General features: G+C 43.9%; 1 protein-coding gene across 2 annotated transcripts; it reads left to right on the top strand.

Annotated features, from left to right (window-relative positions):
• The first annotated feature begins 205 nt into the window (after positions 1 to 205).
• LOC109880065 (xin actin-binding repeat-containing protein 1-like) lies at positions 206 to 17,395 on the top strand. 2 transcript variants are annotated; one of them, XM_031796929.1, is made up of 3 exons: positions 206 to 539; positions 10,542 to 10,646; positions 11,236 to 17,395. In XM_031796929.1, the coding sequence occupies exon 3, from the start codon at positions 11,236 to 11,238 to the stop codon at positions 16,645 to 16,647; it is 5,412 nt and encodes a 1,803-aa protein (XP_031652789.1). In that variant the 5' UTR covers positions 206 to 539; positions 10,542 to 10,646; the 3' UTR covers positions 16,648 to 17,395. The 2 variants fall into 2 exon arrangements, with proteins under 2 accessions (XP_031652789.1, XP_031652790.1); XM_031796930.1 differs by having other exon boundaries at positions 260 to 539; positions 10,542 to 10,589.
• The last annotated feature ends 1,288 nt before the right edge of the window (positions 17,396 to 18,683 follow it).

Here is an 18,683-nt window from a genome sequence, read left to right as displayed (position 1 = left end):
ATACTAGGCCAGTCGCCCTGAAAGACAGAAATAGACCCTGGAACCAGATCCTTCTTCCAGTGTGGAAGTGTTGGGATGACATGCTCAGCTGTCACTGGAGCAGGCAGGAATACACAGTGACAGAGAGAGAGATTTATATATGAGAGAGCAAGAGGTGGAGAGAGAGAGAGATTTATATATAGAGAGAGCAAGAGGTGCAGAGAGAGAGACAGAGAGAGAGAGAGAGAGACAGAGACAGAGAGACATAGAGACAGAGAGACATAGAGACAGACAGAGACATAGAGACAGACAGAGACAAACAGAGACAGAGAGAGACAGACAGAGACAGAGGGAGAGAGACTAACCACTTAAAGCTAACATTTCAGATACCAGTCCTATAGCGAGACAGAGAGAGAGACTAACCATTTAAAGCTAACCTCTCAGATACCAGTCCTATAGCGAGATAGAGACAGTAGCAGCAGTTACATTCATACCTTCAACTTTCAAACCCAGAGGACAGAGGACAGTCAGGAACAAGGGATTGAGAGCAGTTTACCCCTGTGAGTATGTGGCGTGTTTAACATGAAGGATAATCATGTGGATTCATTTTTGGTGAAGATGGAATTGAGCATGTATAGGTTTGTTTGTGTACATGTGGGCAGGGGTGTGTGCATGTGGGCAGGGGTGTGTATATATGTGGGCAGGGGTGTGTATATGTGGGCAGGGGTGTGCATATGTGGGCAGGGGTGTGTATATGTGGGCAGGGGTGTGTATATGTGGGCAGGGGTGTGTGTATATGTGGGCAGGGGTGTGTATATGTGGGCAGGGGTGTGTATATGTGGGCAGGGGTGTGTACATGTGGGCAGGGGTGTGTGCATGTGGGCAGGGGTGTGTGCATGTGGGCAGGGGTGTGTATATGTGGGCAGGGGTGTGTATATGTGGGCAGGGGTTTGTATATGTGGGCAGGGGTGTGTATATGTGGGCAGGGGTGTGTGCATGTGGGCAGGGGTGTGTGCATGTGGGCAGGGGTGTGTGCATGTGGGCAGGGGTGTGTATATGTGGGCAGGGGTGTGTATATGTGTGCAGGGGTGTGTACATGTGGGCAGGGGTGTGTATATGTGGGCAGGGGTGTGTACATGTGTGCAGGGGTGTGTATATGTGGGCAGGGGTGTGTATATGTGGGCAGGGGTGTGTATATGTGTGCAGGGGTGTGTACATGTGGGCAGGGGTGTGTTCTACAGGGAATCACTAGGCCCTGATTCTTCTATAGTTTATACCGTGAATTACAAGGCCCTGATTCTTCTATAGTTTATACGGTGAATCACAAGGCCCTGATTGTTCTATAGGTTCTACAGTGAATCACAAGGCCCTGATTGTTCTATAGGTTCTACAGTGAATCACAAGGCCCTGATTGTTCTATAGTTTATACGGTGAATCACAAGGCCCTGATTCTTCTGTAGCTTCTACGGGGAATCACAAGGCCCTGATTCTTCTATAGGTTCTACGGTGAATCACAAGGCACTGATTCTTCTATATATTCTGCTTTGTGAATCACAAGGCCCTGATTCTTCTATATATTCTGCTGTGTGAATCACGAGGCCCTGATTCTTCTATAGATTCTGCTGTGTGAATCACACAGCCCTGATTCTTCTATAGATTCTGCTGTGTGAATCACAAGGCCCTGATTCTTCTATAGATTCTGCTGTGTGAATCACAAGGCCCAGATTCTTCTATAGATTCTGCTGTGTGAATCACAAGGCCCTGATTCTTCTATGGATTCTGCCCTGTGAATCACAAGGCCCTGATTCATCTATAGATTCTGCTGTGTGAATCACAAGGCCCTGATTCTTCTATGGATTCTGCTGTGTGAATCACAAGGCCCTGATTCTTCTATAGATTCTGCTGTGTGAATCACAAGGCCCTGATTCTTCTATAGATTCTGCTGTGTGAATCACAAGGCCCTGATTCTTCTATAGATTCTGCTGTGTGAATCACAAGGCCCTGATTCTTCTATGGATTCTGCCCTGTGAATCACAAGGCCCTGATTCGTCTATAGATTCTGCTGTGTGAATCACAAGGCCCTGATTCTTCTATGGATTCTGCTGTATGAATCACAAGGCCCTGATTCTTCTATAGATTCTGCTGTGTGAATCACAAGGCCCTGATTCTTCTATAGATTCTGCTGTGTGAATCACAAGGCCCTGATTCTTCTATAGATTCTGCTGTGTGAATCACAAGGCCCTGATTCTTCTATAGATTCTGCTGTGTGAATCACAAGGCCCTGATTCTTCTATAGATTCTGCTGTGTGAATCACAAGGCCCTTGGTCTGCTTCTGTATCGGTATTTGTGTCAGAGGCGTTCAGTGTCCTCCCACTCACCCAGTGGTACATTTAGAACAGACAGCTGTTACAGAACAGCTCAGTGAGTGTATTACGGTGTAATGACTACTGACAGAGAAATTATAACTATTGTCATGTGGTCCTGTGTGGTTCAGTGGATAAGAGCATGGCCCTAGAAACGCCAAACAATACTGTTGTGGGTTTCATTCCCACTGGATTTGATGGCTGCTCAATGCTCCTAAAGACAGACTGCTACTTCCTGACTTCCTGTTTCTCTGTGTTTTTATGTGCTGTATAATGCACCTCAGCTTTTAGCCTCCAATTTATACATGCAGTTGAGGTTGGAAGTTTACATGCACCTAGGTTGGAGTCATTAAAACTCATTTTTTCACTCCATACATTTCTTGTTAACAAACTAGTTTTGGCAAGTCGGTTAGAATATCTACTTTGTGCATGGCACAAGTCATTTTTCCAACATTTGTTGACAAACAGATTATTTCACTCAGGAAGGAGACACGTTCTGTCTCCTAGAGATTAACGTACTTTGGTGTGAAAAGTGCAAATCAATCCCAGAACAACAACAAAGGACCTTGTGAAGATGCTGGGGGAAACTGGTACAAAGGTATCTATATCCACAGTAAAACGAGTCCTATATCGACATAACCTGAAAGGCCGCTCAGCAAGGAAGAAACCACTGTTCCGAAACCGCCAAAAAAAAGCCAGACTACGGTTTGCAACTGCACATGGGGACAAAGATCGTACTTTTTGGAGAAATGTCCTCTGGTCTGATGAAACAAAAATAGAACTGTTTGGCCATAATGACCATCGTTATGTTTGGAGGAAAAAGGGGGAGGCTTGCAAGCCGAAGAACACCATCCCAACCGTGAAGCACGGGGATGGCAGCATCATGTTGTGGGGTGTTTTGCTGCAAGAGGGACTGGTGCACTTCACAAAATAGATGGCATCATGAGGTAGGAAAATTATGTGGAAATATTGAAGCAACATCTCAAGACATCAGTCAGGAAGTTAATGGACAATGACCCCAAGCAAACTTCCAAAGTTGTGGCAAATTTGCTTAAGGACAACAGCGTCAAGATATTGGAGTTGCCGTCACAAAGCCCTGACCTTAATCCCATAGAACATTTGTAGGGATAACTGAAAAAGCGTGTGCGTGCAAGGAGGCTTACAAACCTGACTCAGTTACACCATTTGACATAGTTACACCAGCTCTGTCAGGAGGAATGGGCCAAAATTGTGGGAAGCAGGTAGAAGGCTACCCGAAACGTTTGAAACTATTTTAAGGCAATGCTACCAAATACTAATTGAGTGTATGTAAACTTCTGACCCACTGGGAATGTGATGAAAGAGATAAAAGCGGAAATAAATCACTCTCTCTACTTTTATTCTGATATTTCACATTCTTAAAATGTGGTGATCCTAACTGACCTAAGACAGGGAATTTTCACTAGGATTAAATGTCAGGAATTGTGAAAAACAGAGTTTAAATTTATTTTGATAAGGTGTCTGTAAACTTCTGACTTCAACTATACAGTAATAAAACTCAAATAGTTGACATATGGAATGAGGGCCTGTAATTGTTCACTATAGTTTCAGAACAGGTGCTAATCTCTATTTAGAAGTTATTATGATTGGCTAAGACGGGGACATTTTCCCCAGAATGTCAACTAGGTACAGAGGGTGCCGCACTGAATATTGCATGTATTTCCTCTGCAACAAAATGTTTCTAAAAATCCTATATACTCTGTTTAGATATGATGGTCTGATGTTCTGTTTAGATGTTATTATGATGGTCTGATGTTCTATTTAGATGTTATTATGATGGTCTGATGTTCTGTTTAGATGTTATTATGATGGTCTGATGTTCTGTTTAGATGTTAATATGATGGTCTGATGTTCTGTTTAGATGTTATTATGATGGTCTGATGTTCTGTTTAGATGTTATTATGATGGTCTGATGTTCTGTTTAGATGTTATTATGATGGTCTGATGTTCTGTTTAGATGTTAATATGATGGTCTGATGTTCTGTTTAGATGTTATTATGATGGTCTGATGTTCTGTTTAGATGTTAATATGATGGTCTGATGTTCTGTTTAGATGTTAATATGATGGTCTGATGTTCTGTTTAGATGTTAATATGATGGTCTGATGTTCTATTTAGATGTTAATATGATGGTCTGATGTTCTGTTTAGATGTTAATATGGTGGTCTGATGTTCTGTTTAGATGTTAATATGATGGTCTGATGTTCTGTTTAGATGTTAATATGATGGTCTGATGTTCTGTTTAGATGTTATAATGATGGTCTGATGTTCTGTTTAGATGTTAATATGATGGTCTGATGTTCTGTTTAGATGTTAATATGATGGTCTGATGTTCTGTTTAGATGTTAATATGATGGTCTGATGTTCTGTTTAGATGTTATTATGATGTTCTGATGTTCTGTTTAGATGTTAATATGATGGTCTGATGTTCTGTTTAGATGTTATTATGATGGTCTGATGTTCTGTTTAGATGTTAATATGATGGTCTGATGTTCTGTTTAGATGTTATAATGATGGTCTGATGTTCTGTTTAGATGTTATAATGATGGTCTGATGTTCTGTTTAGATGTTAATATGATGGTCTGATGTTCTATTTAGATGTTAATATGATGGTCTGATGTTCTGTTTAGATGTTATAATGATGGTCTGATGTTCTGTTTAGATGTTATAATGATGGTCTGATGTTCTGTTTAGATATGATGGTCTGATGTTCTGTTTAGATGTTATAATGATGGTCTGATGTTCTGTTTAGATGTTATAATGATGGTCTGATGTTCTGTTTAGATGTTAATATGATGGTCTGATGTTCTATTTAGATGTTATTATGATGGTCTGATGTTCTGTTTAGATGTTATAATGATGGTCTGATGTTCTGTTTAGATGTTAATATGATGGTCTGATGTTCTATTTAGATGTTATTATGATGGTCTGATGTTCTGTTTAGATGTTAATATGATGGTCTGATGTTCTATTTAGATGTTATTATGATGGTCTGATGTTCTGTTTAGATGTTAATATGATGGTCTGATGTTCTGTTTAGATGTTAATATGATGGTCTGATGTTCTATTTAGATGTTATAATGATGGTCTGATGTTCTATTTAGATGTTATTATGATGGTCTGATGTTCTGTTTAGATGTTATTATGATGGTCTGATGTTCTGTTTAGATGTTAATATGATGGTCTGATGTTCTGTTTAGATGTTATTATGATGGTCTGATGTTCTGTTTAGATGTTAATATGATGGTCTGATGTTCTGTTTAGATGTTATTATGATGGTCTGATGTTCTGTTTAGATGTTAATATGATGGTCTGATGTTCTGTTTAGATGTTATTATGATGGTCTGATGTTCTGTTTAGATGTTAATATGATGGTCTGATGTTCTATTTAGATGTTATTATGATGGTCTAAATCAAATGAAACATTATTGGTCACATACACATATTTAGCAGATGTTATTGCTGGTGTAGCAAAATGCTTGTGTTCCTAGCTCCAACAGTGCAGTAGTATCTAACTAAATGCTTGTGTTCCTAGCTCCAACAGTGCAGTAGTATCTAACTAAATGCTTGTGTTCCTAGCTCCAACAGTGCAGTAGTATCTAACTAAATGCTTGTGTTCCTAGCTCCAACAGTGCAGTAGTATCTAACTAAATGCTTGTGTTCCTAGCTCCAACAGGGCAGTAGTATATAACTAAATGCTTGTGTTCCTAGCTCCAACAGGGCAGTAGTATATAACTAAATGCTTGTGTTTCTAGCTCCAACAGGGCAGTAGTATATAACTAAATGCTTGTGTTTCTAGCTCCAACAGGGCAGTAGTATATAACTAAATGCTTGTGTTTCTAGCTCCAACAGGGCAGTAGTATATAACTAAATGCTTGTGTTTCTAGCTCCAACAGGGCAGTAGTATATAACTAAATGCTTGTGTTCCTAGCTCCAACAGTGCAGTAGTATCTAACTAAATGCTTGTGTTCCTAGCTCCAACAGTGCAGTAGTATATAACTAAATGCTTGTGTTCCTATCTCCAACAGTGCAGTAGTATCTAACTAAATGCTTGTGTTTCTAGCTCCAACAGTGCAGTAGTATCTAACTAAATGCTTGTGTTCCTAGCTCCAACAGTGCAGTAGTATATAACTAAATGCTTGTGTTCCTATCTCCAACAGTGCAGTAGTATCTAACTAAATGCTTGTGTTTCTAGCTCCAACAGTGCAGTAATATCTAACTAAATGCTGGTGTTCCTAGCTCCAACAGTGCAGTAGTATCTAACTAAATGCTTGTGTTCCTAGCTCCAACAGTGCAGTAGTATCTAACTAAATGCTTGTGTTCCTAGCTCCAACAGTGCAGTAGTATCTAACTAAATGCTTGTGTTCCTAGCTCCAACAGTGCAGTAGTATCTAACTAAATGCTTGTGTTCCTAGCTCCAACAGTGCAGTAGTATATAACTAAATGCTTGTGTTTCTAGCTCCAACAGGGCAGTAGTATATAACTAAATGCTTGTGTTCCTAGCTCCAACAGTGCAGTAGTATCTAACTAAATGCTTGTGTTCCTAGCTCCAACAGTGCAGTAGTATATAACTAAATGCTTGTGTTCCTATCTCCAACAGTGCAGTAGTATCTAACTAAATGCTTGTGTTTCTAGCTCCAACAGTGCAGTAGTATCTAACTAAATGCTTGTGTTCCTAGCTCCAACAGTGCAGTAGTATCTAACTAAATGCTTGTGTTCCTAGCTCCAACAGTGCAGTAGTATATAACTAAATGCTTGTGTTCCTAGCTCCAACAGTGCAGTAGTATCTAACTAAATGCTTGTGTTCCTAGCTCCAACAGTGCAGTAGTATCTAACTAAATGCTTGTGTTCCTAGCTCCAACAGTGCAGTAGTATCTAACTAAATGCTTGTGTTCCTAGCTCCAACAGTGCAGTAGTATCTAACTAAATGCTTGTGTTTCTAGCTCCAACAGTGCAGTAGTATCTAACTAAATGCTTGTGTTCCTAGCTCCAACAGTGCAGTAGTATCTAACTAAATGCTTGTGTTCCTAGCTCCAACAGTGCAGTAGTATCTAACTAAATGCTTGTGTTCCTAGCTCCAACAGTGCAGTAGTATCTAACTAAATGCTTGTGTTCCTAGCTCCAACAGTGCAGTAGTATCTAACTAAATGCTTGTGTTTCTAGCTCCAACAGTGCAGTAGTATCTAACTAAATGCTTGTGTTCCTAGCTCCAACAGTGCAGTAGTATCTAACTAAATGCTTGTGTTCCTAGCTCCAACAGTGCAGTAGTATCTAACTAAATGCTTGTGTTCCTAGCTCCAACAGTGCAGTAGTATCTAACTAAATGCTTGTGTTCCTAGCTCCAACAGTGCAGTAGTATCTAACTAAATGCTTGTGTTCCTAGCTCCAACAGTGCAGTAGTATCTAACTAAATGCTTGTGTTCCTAGCTCCAACAGTGCAGTAGTATCTAACTAAATGCTTGTGTTCCTAGCTCCAACAGGGCAGTAGTATATAACTAAATGCTTGTGTTTCTAGCTCCAACAGTGCAGTAATATATAACTAAATGCTTGTGTTCCTAGCTCCAACAGTGCAGTAGTATATAACTAAATGCTTGTGTTTCTAGCTCCAACAGTGCAGTAATATCTAACTAAATGCTTGTGTTCCTAGCTCCAACAGGGCAGTAGTATATAACTAAATGCTTGTGTTTCTAGCTCCAACAGTGCAGTAATATATAACTAAATGCTTGTGTTCCCAGCTCCAACAGGGCAGTAGTATCTAACTAAATGCTTGTGTTTCTAGCTCCAACAGGGCAGTAATATCTGACAATTCACATCAATACACACAGATCTAAAAGTAAAATAATGGAATTAAGAAATATATAAGTATATTAGGAAGAGGAATGTCGGGTTGGCGTAGACTAAAATACAGTAGAATAGAATACAGTATATACATATGAAATGAGTAAAACAGTATGTAAACATTATTAAAGTGGCCAGTGATTCCATGTCTATGTATATAGAGCAGCAGCCTCTAAGGTGCAGGGTTGAGTAACTGGGTGGAAGCCGGCTAGTGATGGCTAATTAACAGTCTGATGTCCTTGAGATAGAAGCTGTTTTTCAGTCTCTCTGTCCCAGCTTTGATGCACCTGTACTGACCTCGCCTCTGGATGTTGCCGGGGGGAACAGGCCGTGTCTCGGGTTGTTGATGCCCTTCAAATCTTTTTGGACGTCCTGTGACATTGGGTGCTGTAGGTGTCCTGGAGGGCAGGTAGTTTGCCCCCGGTGATGCGTTGGTAAGACCTCACCACCCTCTGGAGAGCCCTGCTGTTGATGGCAGTGCAGTTGGCATACCAGACGTTGATACAGCCCGACAGGATGCTCTCAATTGTACATCTGTAAAAGTTTGTGAGGGTCTTAGGGGCCAAGCCAAATTTCTTCAGCCTCCTGAGGTTGAAGAGGCACTGTTGCGCCTTCTTCACCACACTGTCTGTGTGGGTGGACCATTTCAGATTGTCAGTGATGTGTACGCAGAGGAACTTGAAGCTTTCCACCTTCTCCACTACTGTCCCGTCAATGTGGGTCAGGGGGTGCTCCATCTGTTGTTCCCTGAGGTCCACAATCATCTCCTTTGTTTTGTTGATGTTAAGGCAGAGGTTATTTTCATGGCACCACTCCGCCAGGGCCCTCACCTCCTCCCTGTAGGCTGTCTCATCATTGTTGGTAATCAGGCCCACTACTTTTGTGTCGTCTGCAAACTTGATGATTGAGTTGGAGGTGTGCGTGGCCACACAGTCACGGGTGAACAGGGCCTACAGGAGGGGGCTGAGCACGCACCCTTGTGGGGCCCCAGTGTTGAGGGTCAGTGAAGTGGAAATGTTGTTTCCTACCTTCACCACCTGGGGGTGGCCCGTCAGGAATTCCAGGACCCAGTTGCACAGGGCGGGGTTCAGACCAAGGGCCCCAAGCTTATTGATGAGCTTGGAGGGTACTATGGTGTTGAAGGCTGAGCTATAGTCAACGAACAGCATTCTTACATAGGTATTCCTCTTGTCCAGATGGGCTAGGGCAGTCTGCAGATCTGTGGATCTATTTGGGCGGTATGCAAATTGAAGTGGGTCTAAGGTGTCAGGTAAGGTAGAAGTGATATGATCCTTAACTAGCCTCTCAAAGCACTTTATGATGTCAGAAGTGAGTGCTACGGGGCGATAGTCATTTAGTTCAGTTACTTTTGCTTTCTTGGGTACAGGAACAATGGTAGACATCTTGAATCAAGTGGGGACAGCAGACTGGGATAGAGATAGATTTAATATGTCCGTAAACACTCTAACCAGGTGATCTGCGCATGTTCTGAGGACGCGGATAGGGATACCATCTGGGCCGGCAGCCTTGAGAGGGTTAACACGCTTAGATGTCTTACTCACGTCGGCCACGGAGAATGAGAGCCCACAGTCCTTGGGAGAGGGCCGCATCACTGGCACAGTGTTATCCTCAAAGCGGCCGAAGGCGTTGAGCTTGTCCGGAAGCAAGACGTCGGTGTCCACGACGTGGCTGGTTTTCCCTTTGTCATCTGTGATTATCTGTAGACCCTGCCACATACATCTCATGTCTGAGTCGTTGAATTGAGACTCCACTTTGACTCTGTCCTGACGTTTTGCCTGTTTGATTGCCTTTTGTGTCTGTGAACACGTCAATGTTATTCTCAAAGGCTACCCAAAACATATCTGTCAGCGTGATCAAAACAATCTTGAACTATGAATTTCGATTGGTCAGACCAGCGTTGAATAGACCTTAGCACGGGTACTTCCTGTTTGAGTTTCTGCCTATAGGAAGGGAGGAACAAAATGGAGTCATGATCTGATTTGCCAAAGGGAGGGTGGGGGAGGGCCTTGTAAGCATCTCAAAAAGGTGAGTAGCAGTGGTCTAGTGTTTTTCCTAAGCAAGGACTACAGTCAATGTATTGAAAGAGCTTCAGTAGCGTTTTCCTCAAATTAGCTTTGTTAAAATCCCTAGCTACAGTTAATGCGGCCTCAGGATATGTGGTTTCCAGTTTGCATAAAGTCCCGTGTAGTTCCTTGAGAGCCGTCGTGGTATCTGCTTGAGGGGGAATATACACGGCTGTGACTATAACCAAAGAGAATTCTCTTGGTTGTCTGACCTGATATAATGATCCTTTTCCTGCAGGCTCAAGATCCATCCTCTCCAACCAAGAGAGGAGGGAAACAATCCAAGGTAGGCAGAGGAAACTGGAGCTGTGTTCATAAACTCCCAGAGTTGGCAAAGTGCAAGGTGTGTTTTACAAGGATTGTTTGTTTGGCTTGCAGTTAACAGTGGGTTGTTGTGGATGTTGTTCTTGTTGTTGCTGTTATTCAAGGGATAACGTGGCAATATAACCATAACAATACAAACATTGAAGAATGTGGACATGTCTCCTTTCTCCGAGGACTGTGACTTATGGCACGGATTGTTTTGGAGTTCAGCAAACACATTGTTCTGGAGTTAAGCTAACAAAATGTTGTGAGTTCAGCAAACATCATTTTTGGAGTTGAGCTTATAGAATATTTGGAGTTCAGCTAATAGAATGGGCAGCAGGTAGCCTAGCGGTTAAGGGTCAGTAATCTAAAGGTTGCTGGTTCGAATCCCCTAGGTGAAAGATCTGTCAATGTGGCCTTGAATGTCACTCTGGATAAGAGCGTCTGCTAAATGAGTCAAATGTAGAATGCAACTTGGTTTATGGAAAGCTGTTTGCAACCTGACCAATGGTAATGTATAAATCCCTTCAAGCATGGCTGTCCTCGCTGTGCATGGTTTTCTTTGAATTGGTACTTCCCTCAATGGAGACAATGACAACAATATCCCCTTTTGCTTTCCATCTAAGATGGCAGAGGTTAGCCAACAGAGGAAAGATGGTCTTCTTCAACCTGGTCCATCCAGACTTCACCAAGAGGCAGGACCCACTGTGAGAACATCCACCCAGCCATCCATCGCCTCACCCACTCTTCCTTCCAAAGAGGCATTGTCAGCATTGTACCAACAGCGACAGAAAGTTGAGCTGCGGAGGCTCCTGAAGCACACCCACCCGGAGCTGAGGAGCCTGGAAAGCCTAGATGGGGTGGTGGATCAGGAGCTGGCTGAAGTGCTGTGTTTAGAAACACAGCCGATAGCTGGCGAGACCGGATACGAGGGAGAGGTCCTGTCCAGGCGGTTGATATTTGAGAACTGTGTACAGAGCAATACTGTGGATCCCCACACTTCCAAAATGCACATCGCGGAGGGGGCCGGGAATAGAGTTGGGGCTGATGTTGGTGTTTGGGGAGACGTGAAGAGAACATCAGCCTTGTTTGAACTGCCATGGTATAAGCAGAACCTTCAGGAGGAGAGGGTTAAAGAAACCACAGACCAGGTGGAGAGGACTGATGCTATTCATGGGGAACTTACTGAGTGTGAGGAGGAGGAGATGGTCAGGTTGGACGTCCAGTCTGCTAGGAGGCTGTTTGAGAGCCAGCAAGTCGACACCCTGAGGGCCAACCAGGAGGATGTGACCCTGAACAAGGTTATCGTGTCAGAGGATGAGAGGGGAGCTGTTCAGGAGAGAAAACAAGTGTTTGAGACAAGAAGCAGTAAGACAGATCAGAAAGTGATCAAAAGCCAAATTTGTTTTAAAAATCTTGATGTGAGTTCTCAGTCTGAGGGAGAAGTACTGGGTGTCGGTGTTAATAGTGCAGACACTGAGGTTCAGCCACAGCATGAAGGGTTCTCCACAGTCAAACAAGTCTTTGAGAGAAAGTCACAGTGTGTTTCAAACGCAGATGTTGAAACTAGTCCAAGAATTCCAAAGTATCCGTGTACTTCTCTGCTTGAAAACCAAGCAATAAATACAACTGGAAAACCATCACATATGCAGGAACCAAAGCCCCAGAACACTAGTTCACTCCCAGGCGACCTAGCTCCTGACAGAAGGGTCCAGGAGGACATGTTAGAGTTAGTGGCTAACGTAAGGAACAGAGCTCAATTGTTTGAGTCCACTCTGTTCGACCTGATTAACCACCATAACAGAGAGGAGATGGAGATGGTGGCAGAGAGCATCAATGAGACATTGAACTCTCTCTATCACTTCAACGCCCTCCACTCCCACGGATCCATCATCAAGGCTAGCGAGACAGGAAGTGGTCAGAAGGCTAGGTACAGGCTGACCCCCGGTCTGAGACCAGAGATAGAACAGGAAAAGGTGGCTGAGGGCAGGGTTAAGAATTTTATACTCCAGCTGTTACCCCGGGCAACCCTTAAGCCTCAGGTGGTTTACCTGAAGGAGGACGCGAAGAGGAACGTGGAGGTTACCATGGTGATGGTACCTTTCCATCAGGTGCGTCTGGCTTCAAACCAAGATAAAGAGTTCAGAACAGCTAACGTTGTCCAGCTCATTGAGGACATCCTCAGTCAGGACAGCTCTCTGAGGAAAGGAGTAGTTATACAGGAGGACGGTCAGGGACAGACTGAGGTCACCGTTTACTCCCTGTACAACGATTCTGAAGGAGAGGTGGAGAGGTACTACCCCCCACAGGAACAGAGGATGGAGACCAACGTCCTAGACATTGCTGCAGGCGATGAGATTAAAACTGAGACTGGTGAAGTAAGGAGAGGCGATGTGAAGTCAACCATCAGCTGTCTCTTGGCCACCAGTCAGGACCACTCAGCCCCAGCCACTTACAAACCTGAGGTCAATGTCATGGGGAATGTCAAGTTATTCAGGAGCTGCATTGAAAAGGGAGATCTGGAGTATCTGAAAACCTTGCAGGTCCAGCCAGATGAGAAGGAACTCCCACTTTGGACTGATGTTGTAACAGGTGTCTCCACGGAGCCAAAGATACATAATCAACAACAACAACCAGAGGATCAGGTGGAGCAGAATGATCCGGATATAGTCCTTAAGAAAATCTTCTTAGCCAACCAGAGCTGTGCCCAACAGAATGAGACTAAGGCAGAGAAGACTTCTAAAGCAATAGTACAGGACCAGCACACCTCTGTGGAGAAGATAGAGACGTGCTCTGATTCTGTTATAAAGACCTCCATGTCCCAGACATCCACAGAGCAGCACCAGGAGGAGGAGGAGGAGGTAGTGAGAGGTAATGTACAGGCAGCGCTCCAATCTCTGGAGAAGACTAGTGGCGTTAATGTCAGCCAAGGAGACTTCGAGGCTGCCATGATCTGCAGGAAATCTCCAAAATCTCAGAAAGGAAGCCATAAGAAGAAGACTATTGTGAGGTATGCTCCCCAACACGGTGAAGTAAAGACTGGGACTCTGACTGAAGCTCAACCAGCCCCTTCAGTAGTGATGAGTGAAGGACAAGCCATCTCTGTGAAGAGCAGTGACATTGTAGTAGATGTCCAGCAGACCTCTGTGCAGAAGGAAGAGACAAGCTGTAATTCTGTTATAAAGATCTCCACATCCCACTCCTCTATCACCTCAGAACATGAACCTACACCCTGCCGCCTCAAGACCGAAGAGGCTAGCTGTGCTGCTACGTCTTCTGAAGAACTACAAAATGCAGAAGCCTTGAGTGTGGAGGTCCAAGAGGGCACTGAGGTGGTCCAGAGAGGACACTTAAAAGCTGCCATGAAGTCTTTACAGAGTGCTACAACAGAGGAGGAGGAAGAGGAGAAGGAGGAGGTACTGAGAGGTAATCTACAGGCAGCGCTTCATTCTTTAGAGAAGACTAGCGGCGTTAACGTCAGCCAAGGAGACTTCAAGGCTGCCATGATATACAGGAACTCTGGGAAATCTACATTTCAAAGCCAAAAGAAGAAACCTGATATGAGTAATGTTCCAAAACACACTGAATTAAAGACTGGATTTCTGACTGAAGCTCAACCATTCTCTTCAGTAGCGATGAGTGAAGGAGAACAGGTGGCCACCAAGGAGCTGAGAGTAGCAACTGCAAAACCCCCCAGCCCAGACCAAACCACAAATAAACTAGCTACAGCCTCCACTTTGAAACATGAATCTCAGACTTGCTCTCAATCTCTAGCTCCCTCAAAGAAAAAGAAAAGACCTGTTGGCCCAAAACCTGGTCTTCTGCCGAAACCAGCAGTTCCTCCTAAACCAGGTCTTCTGCCGAAACCAGCAGTTCCTCTTAAACCAGGTCAGATGACAGGAAGAACAGCTAGTCAGTCAACAGAGACAGAGGTACATATCAGTGACAGCCACACCATTTCTATAAGAACTACTAGTAGTATTTCTAGTATTGCTAGTACTAACAGTACTCAACCGAAAGAGTCAACCAAAAGTCAAACAAAAGAGTCAAACAAAAGTCAAACAAAAGAATCAACTAAATGTCAACAGAAAGAATCAACCAAAACTCAATCAAAAGAATCAACCAAATCAAAGGAATCAAAGAAATCAACTAAAAGTCAATCAAAAGAAGAGCAACCTCCCCAAACATTCACTATCAAACCAAAGTCCTACGCAGATGCCCTTTGCAGAGGCTTACAACAGACAGATAGTGTTCCAGAGGCACACCAGAGTAGGTACGTATCTGAGAGGCCAGCTGGGAGCTCAGTAGGAACAGCTGATACTGGGGCTGCCGAGGCCACCCAACACACTGGTGATGCAACCCAACTCAATGAGGAAATGACATTAAACCAGGAAGTTCAAGGGTCTGAGCTCATCCCTCAGAGACAGACTAGTTTTACCTTGGTTCCAGTGGAGGAGAGCAACACTAAGTCATCACAGGAAAGGACTCCTACAGAGCAGGGACAGGGACCCCAGGGGGCCCTAAAGGACAAAGAGAAGGTCAATGAGGACTTCATAGGGTTTCAAGCAGCACTTCAGAACTTTGGAGGGAAGAGTAAAGCCCCTGTGAAACCTAAACAAGTGAAGATGACCCAGAGTGAAGAGAACCAGAAACACACCTCTCTCACAGTTACACACACTGCTGTGGGACAGCAAGCCAGTGACCCTTCTCAGCCTCAACCATGCAGTAAACCAGAGAACAACATCCAGAAAGAAGAGAAGGAAAACACAGTGGTAATGAGGGAGAAGAAAGCGGAGATGGAAGCAGAGACAGAGGATGAGCGTGGCCAGAGGCTGTCGGTCCACATGGATAAGATCATGAGGGGTAACGTGACCATGGCCATGGAGATCTTTGACAACCTGAGGAAGCAGAAGGAGCTGAAAGAGATCTTGACCTGGGTGGAGGAGGTGGAGGAAGACACCAGCCAGGTGGACGTCAGGGCCCTCAGGAACATTTTTGAGAATATACCTGATTGGGTCGTTGCCCCAAGAGACAAGAGACAACGTAAACAACAACAACAGACCAAGGTGGAACAGAAGATCTCAGAAGTCAAGAGATCAGAGACGCTGAAAGATGATACTGAGACCTCAATGTCCTCCATGGCTCTTGTGTTCGGAAATCTGGAGAGAGCAAGTGAGGAGATCATGAACCTGAAGGAGCAGACTTTAGCCAGACTGATGGACATAGAAGTGGCCGTTAAGAAGGCTTTGTACTCTGTGTCCACTCTTAAGTCAGACTCTGATATCGCTGTTCTGTCTGGCCTGTTTAAGGAGTCCCTAAAGGGGACAGCAGCCCAGACCCAAGGCTCCACTAGCAACATCAGCACTATCAGTACCGGCTCCAGCAGCAGAGCTAAGACGGCTCCGGGAAAGGACAGCCCTACCACTAAGACACAAATAGACCCAGGTCTGCCAGCTGATGAGGGACCTGTCATTAAGTCCCAGAGCAGTCCTCCATCCTCCTTCATCTCCATCCAGTCTGCAACCAAGCAGGAGTCAGAAGACAGACAACAGGAGTCTGCAGACAGACAGAAGGGTTCTGCAGCCAGACAACAGGAGTCTGCAGCCAAGCAGGAGTCAGAAGACAGACAACAGGAGTCTGCAGACATACAGAAGGGTTCTGCAGCCAGACAACAGGAGTCTGCAGACAGACAGAAGGGTTCTGCAGCCAGACAACAGGAGTCTGCAGACAGACAGAAGGGTTCTGCAGCCAGACAACAGGAGTCTGCAGCCAAGCAGGAGTCAGAACACAGACAACAGGAGTCTGCAGACAGACAACAGGAGTCTGCAGACAGACAGAAGGGTTCTGCAGCCAGACAAAAGTCCTCCCTGCAGCCTCCACTGTGCTCAGCCTGTCAGCTCAGCCTGAAGTGTCGCCCTTCTGGTAGCCCTTGTAGCAGAAGCCCTCTCAATCAGAAACATCAGGTCAGCGTACTCGAAGTGAAGATAGCCCCAGAGTGGAGTGAGGTCGTCGACACTAAGACAGTTAGGGAGAACTAGGAGAAGACAGATCAGTTTGGCAAAAAGGTCTACTCCACCAAGACATTCACTGTGGTGATTCAGCAGACACCAGCACCTCTCCCAGGGGTTAGGTAGTGACCACCAGTCCAACCAGGTATTGGGTAGGTCAAGGTCATCTTGCCTATCAACAAACCGTCACCGCCTTTTTAAAAATGGTGCTTGCAACGGCAAGGGCAGTGGGTTCGATTCCCGCTGGGGCCACCCATACAAAAATGTATCTACTCAAGTCGCTTTGGCTAAAATGGCATATCTTATTATCTGTTTGAATGAATGAGAAAGGACACTTCAGGTTTTAAAAAATTAATTAAAAAAATGACAGTCAGGAAGACAAGATTTTTTAAAGTGTGTGATTTCATGAAACATTTGTTTGGATAGAATTGTAATAAAATGTTGTTTGTATATTCTCTTGTTCAGCTGCCTATTATCTGTCCTGCTTATCAACAACAAACTGGATCTCCCCCCCGCCCACACACACACACACCTCGCCCCTCTCCCTGAGGAGTTGTTCTTGCCAAAGCTACAACTGCAATAAGAGTCAGAACTCTTTCTTTCCTCTTTCCAAACATAACAAAAACACGAGATGAAATTCAGAGGACATTCATTGTTTTCAGTCATTAAACATGAGATGAAATTCATAGAGGTCATACATTGTTTTCAGTCATTAAACATGAGATGAAATTCAGAGGACATTCATTGTTTTCAGTCAATAAACATGAGATGAAATTCAGAGGACATTCATTGTTTTCAGTCATTTAACATGAGATGAAATTCAGAGGACATTCATTGTTTTCAGTCATTTAACATGAGATGAAATTCAGAGGACATTCATTGTTTTCAGTCGTTAAACATGAGATGAAATTCAGAGGACATTCATTGTTTTCAGTCATTTAACATGAGATGAAATTCAGAGGACATTCATTGTTTTCAGTCATTAAACATGAGATGAAATTCAGAGGACATTCATTGTTTTCAGTCATTTAACATGAGATGAAATTCAGAGGACATTCATTGTTTTCAGTCATTAAACATTAGATGAAATTCAGAGGACATTCATTGTTTTCAGTCATTTAACATTTTGTCCCATTCCACCTGACAGAGTTGATGTAACTGAATCAGGTTTTGTAGGCCTCCTTGCTCTCACACACTTTTTTAGTTCTGCCCACACATTTTCTATAGGATTGAGGTCAGGGCTTTGTGATGGCCAAGTCAATACCTTGACTTTGTTGTCCTTAAACCATTTTGCCACAACTTTGGAAGTGTGCTTGGGGTCATTGTCCATTTGGAAGACCCATTTGCGACCAAGCTTTAACTTCCTGACTGATGTCTTGAGATGTTGCTTCAATATATCCACCTAATTGTCTCTCCTCATGATGCCATCTATTTTGTGAAGTGCACCAGTCCCTCCTGCAGCAAAGCTCCCCCACAACATGATGCTGCAATCCCCGTGCTTCACGGTTGGGATGGTGCTCTTCGGCTTGCAAGCCTCCCCCTTTTTCCTCCAAACATAACGATGGTCATTATGGCCAAACAGTTCTATTTTTGTTTCATCAGACCAGAGGACATTTCTCCAAAGAGTCTGATCTTTGTCCCCACGTGCAGTTGCAAACCGTAGTCTGTTTTTTATGGCGGTTTTGGAGCAGTGGCTTCTTCCTTGCTGAGCGGCCTTTCAGGTTATGTCGATATAGGACCTGTTTTACTGTGGATATAGATACTTTTGCATTTGTTTCCTCCATCTTCACAAGGTCCTTTGCTGTTGTTCTGGGATTAATATGACCTTTTCGCACCAAAGTACGTCTCCTTCCTGAGCGGAATGACGGCTGCGTGGTCCCATGGTGTTTATCCTTGCGTACTGCTGTTTGTACAGATGAACATGGTACCTTCAGGCGTATGGAAATTGCTCCCAAGGATTAACCAGACTTGTGGAGGTATACCATTTTTTCTTCTGAGGTCTTGGCTGATTTCTTTTGATTTTCCCATCATGTCAAGCAAATAAGCACTGAGTTTGAAAGTAGGCT

The sequence above is a fragment of the Oncorhynchus kisutch genome, linkage group LG18 (genome assembly GCF_002021735.2).
Source record: "Oncorhynchus kisutch isolate 150728-3 linkage group LG18, Okis_V2, whole genome shotgun sequence".
NCBI classification, from domain to species: domain Eukaryota; kingdom Metazoa; phylum Chordata; class Actinopteri; order Salmoniformes; family Salmonidae; genus Oncorhynchus; species Oncorhynchus kisutch.
This window is presented reverse-complemented; position numbering and strand designations above follow the sequence as displayed.